This window comes from Notolepis coatsorum (assembly GCF_963971535.1).
Source record: "Notolepis coatsorum genome assembly, chromosome: 1".
Classification (NCBI taxonomy): Eukaryota; Metazoa; Chordata; class Actinopteri; order Aulopiformes; family Paralepididae; genus Notolepis; species Notolepis coatsorum.
The window spans coordinates 138481563-138493791 of record NC_140165.1 but is presented as its reverse complement, the minus strand read 5'-3'; the positions used below and the strand labels follow the sequence as shown (position 1 = coordinate 138493791).

The following is a 12229-nucleotide window of genomic DNA, read 5'->3' as shown; positions in this document are numbered from 1 at the left end:
TACATGCATACAGATCTATACCAGGGTCACGTTATGATACATACATTTTTTGTTTTGTGCATTTCATTTAGACATGATCTTTTATGTGAAGTAATAGCCTAATATGGTCTGTCCCAAATAGTGTTATCTAAACCAGTGATTCCCAACCTGGGGTCCGCGGACCCCTGGGGGTCCGCCAGGGGGCGCAGGGGGTCCGCCAGACCACAGATGATTTGAGTTTTTTTTTTTTTTTTTTTTTATCATCAGAAGCATGAATAGTCTCTCCACTACAATAAAAAAATAAAGATAAATAAATAAACATCTAGACATGATTTTTGAATGTTAACAGTAGGCTACCGGGTAGCCGCTAAAACGCGAATCAGTTGACTGTATCACTTTCTGTAGCTAGCCTAGCACGCTAGTTAACTTTCTCGGCTCGTCTGCAGTCAGCCGCCAGAGGCGAAAATGTGTGACAAACGAAAAGGAGATGATGGCAGCTCATCTGCAAAAAAAGTTAGGACCTACAGCAATCGCGAAAATTACATCACCATGGGCTTCACTGAGGGACCAGACAAACGACCTGAGTGTGTGATTTGTGGAGAAAAGTTGGCAAACTCGAGCCTGAAGTCCAGCAAGCTGAAGAGACATCAGGCGTCTAAGCACCCAGAAACCGTTGGGAAGGATCCAGACTTTTTTCGGAGGAAAGAACAGTCTCTCAAGGCGAACAAGCCTGTTGATGTTAGAGTAGCGTGGAGCAGGGGTGGCAGTGATTTACAGAAGGCTACCGAAGCCTCCTTTGAGTTTTTGCTTTTAATTGCAAAAGCAAAGAAACCGCACAATATTGGCGAGCAGCTCATCAAACCAGCCTGCATCAAAATGGTTTAGAAACTGTGCGGCCCACAGGTGGCGGATAAACTAAAATCAGTACCACTCTCGAACAATGTAGTGAAATACCGAATTGATAAGATGTCAAGTGATTGCGAGCAGCAGCTGTCAGAAAAGCTTAGAAAGGGTCCATTTGCCATACAACTTGATGAAACTACAACTGTCGCAGACGAGGCTGTGCTCATCGTTTATGTGCAATATATTGAAAATGAGGATCTGAAGCAGGACATTCTCATGTCAGTCAACCTTACTACCACCACTCGAGGTGAGGATATTTTTACTGCAGTGGATTCTTACTTCATTCAACATAAATGCAAACCGTTCACCATTAGGGCCTGATTTGAGAGGATGAATACAGGATTTGAATATTGGCCAAAATTTTGAAATACATAAGGTGCAAGATTAGATTTGTTGATTGAAGGCACAAGTCAAAGAAGCATAGTGGGTCTAATTATGATGCATATGCCTGTGTATAAGCAGTTTGTTATTAAAATGACAAAAAAAAGGTATTAAACCCAGCTAGGACAGATTCTCTCTGCTACTGATTGGAATTTCCTGTCTCATATTTAGTTTAATTTGTTGCATTGATTTGTTCCATAAATGCAAACCGTTCACCATTAGGGACTGATTTGAGAGGATGAATACAGGATTTGAATATTGGCCAAACATTTTGAAATGCATATGGTGCAAGATGAGATTTGTTGATTGAAGGCACAAGTTAAAGAAGCATAGTGGGTCTAATTGTGATGCATATGCCTGTGTATAAGCAGTTTGTTATTAAAATGACACAAAAAAGGTATTAAACCCAGCTAGGACAGATTCTCTCTGCTACTGATTGGAATTTCCTGTCTCATATTTAGTTTAATTTGTTGCATTGATTTGTTCCATAAATGCAAACCGTTCACCATTAGGGCCTGATTTGAGAGGATGAATACAGCATTTGAATATTGGCCAAACATTTTGAAATGCATATGGTGCAAGATGAGATTTGTTGATTGAAGGCACAAGTCAAAGAAGCATAGTGGGTCTAATTGTGATGCATATGCCTGTGTATAAGCAGTTTGTTATTAAAATGAAAAAAATAAAAGTATTTTATGGTATCTTATTAGGAGGGGGTCCGCGAATTTCATCAGAGATGTTTGGGGGTCCCTGGGGGGAAAAAGGTTGGGAACCACTGATCTAAACGCAGGCCGAAATAGGTCCGCCAGCAATAATATCTGCCCGTCAGATTATTTTGAGAATATGATTTGTGATGAAGATTCGCTTTATTGTATCGGGAGACTTAGGTAAAGTTAGAAAGATATTCACAGATTTGAATGTCCGCGGTCAATCATTCTTAAGCTAAATGTTTTTAAAACACAAAGGACACCTCTTTCCTATCGTAGTAAGGTAGACAATGAGCTACAACCTTATTTTCACCTAAACGAGGCGAGCTGGCCTCGGAGCTGTATATTTAATAATAATAATATTGATCTATATGTGCAGTCGGCCTTGAGGCAAGTGCGCAGCCAGGGACCATCTAAAGCATGCAACACCGAAAAGAGACACTGCAAAAAGATTCAATAACTTCACTGTCATATGGTCTGATATTAACATTCAGTATTCAATATTGTCTGATTCCATATTAACATTCAGTATTCAAGTAGAACAGCTAGCTAGCCGTTGTGGACACTCACCTTTCCACAGCAAAACGTTCGGCAAGGCACCTTGGTTGAGAAATGCAGGTTTCAGTCTATGTTGTTTAGTCTATCTGTTCAGTACTGTTCAGTACTGTCTCAAGATGCACAATGAGATCTTCTGAGAGAATTGTTGAATATATATATACACACAAATGTTTCTATCCATTTGAATAATATAAATATGTTTGGCAAGGCTGTCCCCGAAGCCTGTTTTTGGAATTCAAACTTCATCAGGGTTCTTCGAACGGACGATCGAACCTTCGTTTTTAATTAAAAAAAAATAAATAAAAAAATTATAATTTTATAAATTCTTTATTATTATTATTATTATTATTATTATTATTATTATTATTATTATTATTATTATTATTATTATTATTATTATTATTATTATTATTATTATTATTATTATTATTATTATTATTATTATTATTATTATTATTATTATTATTATATATCCTCAAACTAAATCCTCAATTTGACTAAAGTGATTCAAACTTCGTCAGGGTTTTTCTAACGGACGTTCAAACCTTCATTTTTAATAAAAAAATAAAAATAAAAAAATTATAATTTTATAAATTCTTTATTATTATTATTTTTTATCCTCAAACTTAAATCCTCAATTTGAATAAAGTGATTCAAACTTCATCAGGGTTTTTCGAACGGCCGTTCGAACTTTCATTTTTAATTATTCTAATTTCTTTTATAATTTTTATTTTTTTATTTTTTTATATCCTCAAACTAAATCCTCAATTTGAATAAAGTAATTAATCTGATTAAATTAGTCTTTTTTCTTTTATTATTTTGTTAGTGATGTAATCAAAAATAACACTTGGAACAAAAAAAAACAATAATATACGATTGGTAAACACTCTGATTAACCCAAACACTTAAAAGAAAACTGGATGAATTATTATAATAATAATGTGGTTGGCACTTCTTTATCGTTGCTATTGTAAATAACTGTGGCAATTCTAGAGTTAATACATGTAAAACAAAGTATTCATTGATAACCCAAAAACATGACATACATGACACTTAATTAAAGAAAGAAATAGAACCAAAGACAAATTTTATATGAAACATTTATTTCAATGTCTTTCCAGTAGAAAGCCTTTTTTCTACATTGACCAAATTTCAATAAATAACTTGTTAACATTGCTTGTGAACACGTTTTGCCCTTGTACAGAACCCACACTGATGGCCCACCCACCCCCACTAAGCCCCATCCCCTCTACAAGAACCCCTTTCAGGACTGCCTGAGAGAGAACAGCAGCAGCGAGCCTCGAAACCGGGCCAACAAATATCTCTGCTTCACAGCGAAGAGAAACATCTCACACACCTTGAAACTTGGCATTTAAAGCCACCCCCTTTTCTGACCTTTCCCCTCACCATGAGTCCATTATGTACATCTGAGTGCCACTACCAGAGAGGCAAGGGTGCGGTAGGAAAGAAGATGCAGAGTTTGATTTGATTTGATTTTTATTTGTCTCGAACATAGAAACATAAAACAAGTTTAAAAAACAAAAAGGTAAATAGTCAAAGACTATTTCCATTAGGGCTGTCAGTTTATCGCGTTAATTAGATTCATTAATTACACAGCAAATTATCGCGTTATGAAAATTAACTCAAAATTAATTACAATTTCTTTTTTTATAATTTTATTTTTTTTAATAATTTTTTTTTGTATCTCATTCATTCCATAAGAATGTAGAATACATATTTACATACTTTTTTTTAATATGGTCCATTTGCATGTTCTTGGTATCTGATTCTAGGGACATCTATGAATCTCAGGGAATGTATTCCCAGTGTCAGAAATACTGTGGGCTAGATCCACAAAGAATGGATTGCACGGTGCAAGTTGCACCCTTACTTACAATTCATTATGAATTGAAAATGGGGGACCCTGATGTAAACAAGACGAAAGTCTTTCTCTGGTCTGCATCCTCTTAACAATTGTGTGTATTGAGCCGTACTGTATTGTACCCATTCTGCAATCTGTTAATAACATTTTCATTCAATCAATCAATCTGCACGGTGATTGATTGAATGAAAATGTTATTTTGAGTCAATTGTAATGAACCAAATGAGAATATCAATAATTTTTTTTTATCTTTGACTGTGAATAACACCATGCTCAAATTGACCAGACCTGAAAAATCTAAGCAAATTAATAGATGGAAGATGATTAAACAGAAGGTTTTGTAGATACAGTACTGAATTCTGCCATCTGGACACATGCAATTTGAAATATGATTATAGAATATAGAATATCAGGCATAAAATGGTTATGCGATTAAAATGCGATTAATTAGAATAATTAATTACAAATCCTGTAATTAATTCGATGAATTTTTTTAATCGCCTGACAGCACTAATTTCCATACAATAAGTGTTCGAGAAGGGACAGGGGGAAGTAAAACAACTTATCAAGCCCTGCCCCTTCCTTACAATATTTGACATTATAATTTAATAAAAATAAAAATAATATAACAAATAAAAAATAAAATAAAAGTAGTTTTTTATATATCCAAATATCCAAATGAGAAAAAATTATACTGCTCAAGCTCCGCTCTCTTATATGTGTCCATAAGTGCTTGTTTATAGCTACCTTTAAATGTATTGATATTTTTGCTTAATTTTATATTCGCATCCAGACCATTCCAGAGTGATACCCCACAAACTGCAATGCTCATACTTTTAAGAGTTGTACGTACCGTAGGTTGCTTTAAAGCTAATGTCCCTCTAAAATTATAAACACTCTCTCTAGCCGTGAACATTTTTTGAATGTTGCTTGGTAATTTGTTTTTTATTGCCAGAAACATAATTTGTGCAGATTTGAATTTGATTAAGTCAATGAATTTTTATGTTTGACTCCTTACAAACAGACTATTTGTGTGATCTAAATATATACCATGATGTACTATCCCCGTATGGCTCTTTTTTGCAGTGTGCATATCTTTTGTAAGTTGCTTTTATAAGTATTTCCCCAGATTTCAACACAATATGATAGATATGGTACAATGAGTGTGCAATATAATGTATAGAGTTTTATGATTCAGGATATATCTAGTCTTGCCCAGTATACCAATACTTCTCGCTAACTTTGAACACAAATATTTTATATGGGGTTTCCAGCAGAGTTTGTGGTCTATTAAGACCCCTAGAAACTTGTTTGTATATACTCTCTCAATTTTTACATTATCAATTTTCAGTTGAGGATCAGTGATTCTTTTACAATTTCCAAATATCATGAAGTTGTTTTTTTTTCAAATTGAGTGATAACTTATTTGTGTTGAACCAACCTTTTAATTTGTCCATTTCTATGTTTGCCACTTCTAAAAGCTGCTGAGAGTTGCCATCTCCATTTCCATTTCCATCTCGCTGCCTACAACTCATCCTTCTCCTCCTGCTCACCCTGCTCACCCTCTCCCGCCTCGGGCGGGGGTGCACCGGCGCCTCCGTACAGCTTGCCGACGATGGGCTGCACAATCTCCTCCAGCTCCTTCTTCTTGGCTTGGAACTCCTCTGTGTCGGAGTCCTGGTGGGACACCATCCACTCAATCTTCTCCTGCACAGCCTTCTCAATGGTTTCCTTGTCCTCGTCGGACAGCTTGCCGCCCAGCTTCTCCTTGTCGCCCACCTGGTTCTTAAGAGAGTAGGCGTAGCTCTCCAGCTCGTTACGGGCATCGATGCGTTCCTTCAGCCTCTTGTCCTCATCGGCGAAGCGTTCGGCGTCGTTCACCATGCGCTCAATGTCCTCTGGTGTCAGGCGGTTCTGGTCATTGGTGATGGTGATTTTGTTCTTGTTGCCCGTGACCTTATCCTCAGCGGTGACGCGCAGGATGCCGTTGACGTCAATCTCGAAGGTGACCTCTATCTGGGGTACACCACGGGGAGTGGGAGGGATACCAGTCAGGTCGAAGGTGCCCAGCAGGTGGTTGTCTTTGGTCAGGGGCCGCTCGCCTGAAGGGAAAGAAATGAAAATTACAACCCGAATCCAAAGTTATGAAACCATTGTTTCATAATAATTTTTATAGGCATGTTTATATAAAATATATATATGAATAAAGATGAATTGACTGTTAAAAGTTTCATCACACCTTCAAATCCTAGCCATTATGTATAGGTTTTAGGGTTGTACCGAATAGTTCAAAGCTTCGTTCATAATGTTGACATTCGAATTCTAAATCAACATTCGAATTTTTTATTAAAAAATATAATCATTTTAAATATATATATTTTTGTATGTGTCTATTCATTCCGTTTAAACCAATGGGGTTTTTCTTCACAGTTGCAGATAAAGATTAGGCTACACTAATATTATAGTATATGACTCGTCATAAAAATTTAAATAAAACATTTATCATAAATGATGTAGCCTATCTGCATTGGCTTGGCACTCCATCAAGACGTCACCATCACTTTCGTACCAACCGTGCCCTTATTGGATTATTTATGTTGACGAAACTGACAAGTTATTCATTATAGTTGATTCTTTTTTTATTATTAAACTCAATCAGATTAATCACTTTATTCAAATTGAGGATTTAGTTGAGGATATTTATTAAAAAGAATTCAATATAAAAATACGTGCTTACGTCGTAAAATATGACGACAGTGTTATGGTTTGTAACCGACCCCAATCGCACAACACAAGACAGGTATGAGAGTAAGCCAAGAACTGGGCATTTATTGAATACAACAGAAAAGCGGCACTGTCCCTTTAAGGGAGAACACAAAAATACCGGAACAAGGAAAAAGGGCAATGTGCCTTTAAGAGGCGAGCAGGCTAAGGGGCTAAGGCTAAAGGACAGGGCCAGGGCAGGAACAGGGGCACTGGAGAGGGGAACAGGGACAGAGGCCCGCGGAGGCGGGCTGGAGACAGGGACAGAGAGAACAGGGTTAAGGCCTTGGACAGGGCGAGGGCCAGAGCTGCTTACAGGGATGGAGAAGGAGCGCACAGGCTAGACGTCTGGAGTGGTGCGCGTCGGCTTGAAGAGCGCGCCGGCTCGGAGAGACGCATCCTCCCGTAGAGAATTAGAGAGCGATGCGCGTCTGGAGAAGTAGCGCGCCGGCTAGAAGTCTGGAGTGGTGCGCGTCGGCTTGGAGAACGCGCCGGTTCGGAGAGCGCGCCGGCTCGGAGAGACACATCCTCCCGTAGAGAATTAGAGAGCGATGCGCGTCTGGAGTGGAGCGCGTCTGCTGAAGGAGCGCGTCTGCTGTAGGAGCGCATCAGCGCGGAGTCTGGAGTGGTGCGCGTCTGCTGTAGGAGCGCATCAGCGCGGAGTCTGGAGTGGTGCGCGTCTGCTGTAGGAGCGCATCAGCGCGGAGTCTGGAGTGGTGCGCGTCTGTTGTAGGAGCGCATCAGCGCGGAGTCTGGAGTGGTGCGCGTCTGCTGTAGGAGCGCGTCTGCTGAAGGAGCGCGTCTGCTGTAGGAGCGCATCAGCGCGGAGTCTGGAGTGGTGCGCGTCTGCTGTAGGAGCGCATCAGCGCGGAGTCTGGAGTGGTGCGCGTCTGCTGTAGGAGCGCATCAGCGCGGAGTCTGGAGTGGTGCGCGTCTGTTGTAGGAGCGCATCAGCGCGGAGTCTGGAGTGGTGCGCGTCTGCTGTAGGAGCGCGTCTGGCGCGGGGTCTGGAGTGGTGCGCGTCTGCTGTAGGAGCGCATCAGCGCGGAGTCTGGAGTGGTGCGCGTCTGCTGTAGGAGCGCGTCTGGCGCGGGGTCTGGAGTGGAACACTGGAATACCTCCCGTAGAGAACTAGAGAGCGCAGTACTGTGTCCCACTCCAGGCAAACGGCGACAGGTGGCGAAGGCTTGCACCGTCTCACGCCGGAGATGAAACAGCATACAGAATAAAGAAACAGATACCGATAGGGAATCTCCCGTAGGAGCTTACAGATAGAGAACGACCCGACAAGGACTAGGGGGGAGATCCAGGTATTTAAAGCCCACTGGGGCGCTAATTAGAACACACATCAGGTGCGTGATGGTAATTGATACTTGACTAGAAGTGTGTGTTCGGCACGGACCAATCAAACACATAAATAAGGTAGTCCAAGGGTGTGGGCTGCTGAAGAGCAGACGAGAGTAAACGAACGCGAGGGTGGGGGCTGGAGAGGTGAGGAGACAGGGAATTAAAGGTCCAGGGAACAGGAATTAAAGGTCCAGGGAAGAGGCGAACCTCACAGTAACGACAACGCGAGGGTGGGGGCTGGTGAGGTGAGGAGACAGGGAATAAAAGGTCCAGGGAACAGGAACTAAAGGTCCAGGGAAGAGGCGAACCTCACAGTACTCCCCCCTCCACAGGAGCCACCGGGCGACCCAAAAAATAAAGACAGAGGGGCAGGGGACATAACAAGGCAACAAACAAAAAATTGGGCCAAGCTAGCGGGGAAGCTACACCAAAAGTGGGGCTAGCAGAGGGACAGGATAGCTGAGGGGTAACTAGGGTAGCTGAGGGGTAACTAGGGTAGCTGAGGGGTAACTATGGTAGCTGAGGGGTAACTAGAGGAGCTGAGGGGTAACTAGAGGAGCTGAGGGGTAACTAGAGGACACTGATAGCTACAGGGCCTATGCTAGCTGTAATGCTACATTAACATAGAGGCTGCGCTAGCTGCCGGAGCTAGGCTAGCAGACAGGGCTGGACCAGCATGAGAGAACAAGCTAGCTGGAAGGACAGTCCTAGCTGTGGGGAAACTGACCTTGCTAGCTGAAGGGGCAGTCCTAGCAGTGGGGAAAACTGACCTTGCTAGCTGAAGGGGCAGTCCTAGCAGTGGGGAAACTGACCTTGCTAGCTGAAGGGGCAGTCCTAGCAGTGGGAGAAAACTGACCTTGCTAGCTGAAGGGGCAGTCCTAGCAGTGGGGAAACTGACCTTGCTAGCTGAAGGGGCAGTCCTAGCAGTGGGAGAAAACTGACCTTGCTAGCTGAAGGGGCAGTCCTAGCAGTGGGGAAACTGACCTTGCTAGCTGAAGGGGCAGTCCTAGCAGTGGGAGAAAACTGACCTTGCTAGCTGAAGGGGCAGTCCTAGCAGTGGGGAAAACTGACCTTGCTAGCTGAAAGGGCAGTCCTAGCAGCGGGGAAACTGACCTTGCTAGCTGAAGGGGCAGTCCTAGCAGTGGGAGAAAACAGACCTTGCTAGCTGAAGGGGCAGTCCTAGCAGTGGGAGAAAACTGACCTTGCTAGCTGAAGGGGCAGTCCTAGCAGTGGGGAAAACTGACCTTGCTAGCTGAAAGGGCAGTCCTAGCAGTGGGAAAACTGACCTTGCTAGCTGAAGGGGCAGTCCTAGCAGTGGGGAAACTGACCTTGCTAGCTGAAGGGGCAGTCCTAGCAGTGGGAAAGCTACACAAAAAGTGGAGGCCATGCAGAGGGACCGGGTTAGCTGCCTGGGCATGGCTAGCAGACTGGGGCCAAGCTGGTAGTAGAGGCCTGGCAAGCTGCAGGGGAGCTAACGAGGCTAACAGGGAAGCTAACAGGGGAGACTAACAGGCTAACAGGGGAGCTAACAGGGAAGCTAACAGGGGAGCTAACAAGGCTAACAGGGGAGCTAACAGGGGAGACTAACAAGCTAACAGGGGAGCTAACAGGGCTAACAGGGAAGCTAACAGGGCTAACAGGGAAGCTAACAGGGGAGTCAACAGGGGAACTAACAAAGGCTAACAGGGGAGCTAACAGGCTAACAGGGGAGCTAACAAAGGACAAACTCAACATACACTGTCTGTGCTGGCTGGGGTCGTCGACGGGTCGGGTCGTACTGTTATGGTTTGTAACCGACCCCAATCGCACAACACAAGACAGGTATGAGAGTAAGCCAAGAACTGGGCATTTATTGAATACAACAGAAAAGCGGCACTGTCCCTTTAAGGGAGAACACAAAAATACCGGAACAAGGAAAAAGGGCAATGTGCCTTTAAGAGGCGAGCAGGCTAAGGGGCTAAGGCTAAAGGACAGGGCCAGGGCAAGGACAGGGCAGGAACAGGGGCACTGGAGAGGGGAACAGGGACAGAGGCCCGCGGAGGCGGGCTGGAGACAGGGACAGAGAGAACAGGGTTAAGGCCTTGGACAGGGCGAGGGCCAGAGCTGCTTACAGGGATGGAGAAGGAGCGCACAGGCTAGACGTCTGGAGTGGTGCGCGTCGGCTTGAAGAGCGCGCCGGCTCGGAGAGACGCATCCTCCCGTAGAGAATTAGAGAGCGATGCGCGTCTGGAGAAGTAGCGCGCCGGCTAGAAGTCTGGAGTGGTGCGCGTCGGCTTGGAGAACGCGCCGGTTCGGAGAGCGCGCCGGCTCGGAGAGACACATCCTCCCGTAGAGAATTAGAGAGCGGTGCGCGTCTGGAGTGGAGCGCGTCTGCTGAAGGAGCGCGTCTGCTGTAGGAGCGCATCAGCGCGGAGTCTGGAGTGGTGCGCGTCTGCTGTAGGAGCGCATCAGCGCGGAGTCTGGAGTGGTGCGTGTCTGCTGTAGGAGCGCATCAGCGCGGAGTCTGGAGTGGTGCGCGTCTGTTGTAGGAGCGCATCAGCGCGGAGTCTGGAGTGGTGCGCGTCTGCTGTAGGAGCGCATCAGCGCGGAGTCTGGAGTGGTGCGCGTCTGCTGTAGGAGCGCGTCTGGCGCGGGGTCTGGAGTGGTGCGCGTCTGCTGTAGGAGCGCGTCTGCTGTAGGAGCGCATCAGCTCGGAGTCTGGAGTGGTGCGCGTCTGCTGTAGGAGCACGTCTGGCGCGGGGTCTGGAGTGGAACACTGGAATACCTCCCGTAGAGAATTAGAGAGCGCAGTACTGTGTCCCACTCCAGGCAAACGGCGACAGGTGGCGAAGGCTTGCACCTCGTCTCACGCCGGAGATGAAACAGCATACAGAATAAAGAAACAGATACAGATAGGGAATCTCCCGTAGGAGCTTACAGATAGAGAACGACCCGACAAGGACTGGGGGGGAGATCCAGGTATTTAAAGCCCACTGGGGCGCTAATTAGAACACACATCAGGTGCGTGATGGTAATTGATACTTGACTAGAAGTGTGTGTTCCGCACGGACCAATCAAACACATAAATAAGGTAGTCCAAGGGTGTGGGCTGCTGAAGAGCAGACGAGAGTAAACGAACGCGAGGGTGGGGGCTGGAGAGGTGAGGAGACAGGGAATTAAAGGTCCAGGGAACAGGAATTAAAGGTCCAGGGAAGAGGCGAACCTCACAGTAACGACAACGCGAGGGTGGGGGCTGGTGAGGTGAGGAGACAGGGAATAAAAGGTCCAGGGAACAGGAACTAAAGGTCCAGGGAAGAGGCGAACCTCACAGACAGACATTTGAAGCTTCGTTCAAATACTTCAATAGAAGATTTGAATGTTACAAAATGACATTCGGTACAGCCCTAATAGGTTTCCATCAATATGTCATGCAGTTTTCTCTTACCTTCATAGACCTTGATGGTGACAGTGTCCTGGTTGTTGGAGGCGGTGGAGAAGATCCGAGACTTCTTGGTGGGCACCACAGTGTTCCTGGGAATCAGCTTGGTCATGACTCCTCCAACCGTCTCAATACCCAGAGTCAGGGGGCACACGTCTAGAAGAACCAGGTCACCTAGAAGACAAGAATGAGAAACATTTAGGTCAAGGTGTCCAGGTCCCATGTTACACTGCATCAAAAGCAGTGAAACATATGCATCGCAACGCAAAAAAGTGACTCATGTCTGGATTG

The 12229-nt window shown here is 44.4% G+C and overlaps 1 protein-coding gene across 1 annotated transcript in view; it reads right to left on the bottom strand.

The window, feature by feature from the left end:
- Window positions 1-5100: 5100 nt before the first annotated feature.
- LOC311240186 (endoplasmic reticulum chaperone BiP-like) overlaps window positions 5101-12229 on the bottom strand; it is a 60868-nt gene continuing 53739 nt past the window's right edge. The window contains exons 8-9 of the mRNA XM_084328729.1: window positions 11945-12112; window positions 5101-6512 (exon numbers count right to left, since the gene is read on the bottom strand). Of these exons, the coding sequence (XP_084184855.1) occupies window positions 5935-6512; window positions 11945-12112 (746 nt within the window). The 3' untranslated portion in view covers window positions 5101-5934. The remainder of the gene's footprint in view (window positions 6513-11944; window positions 12113-12229) is intronic.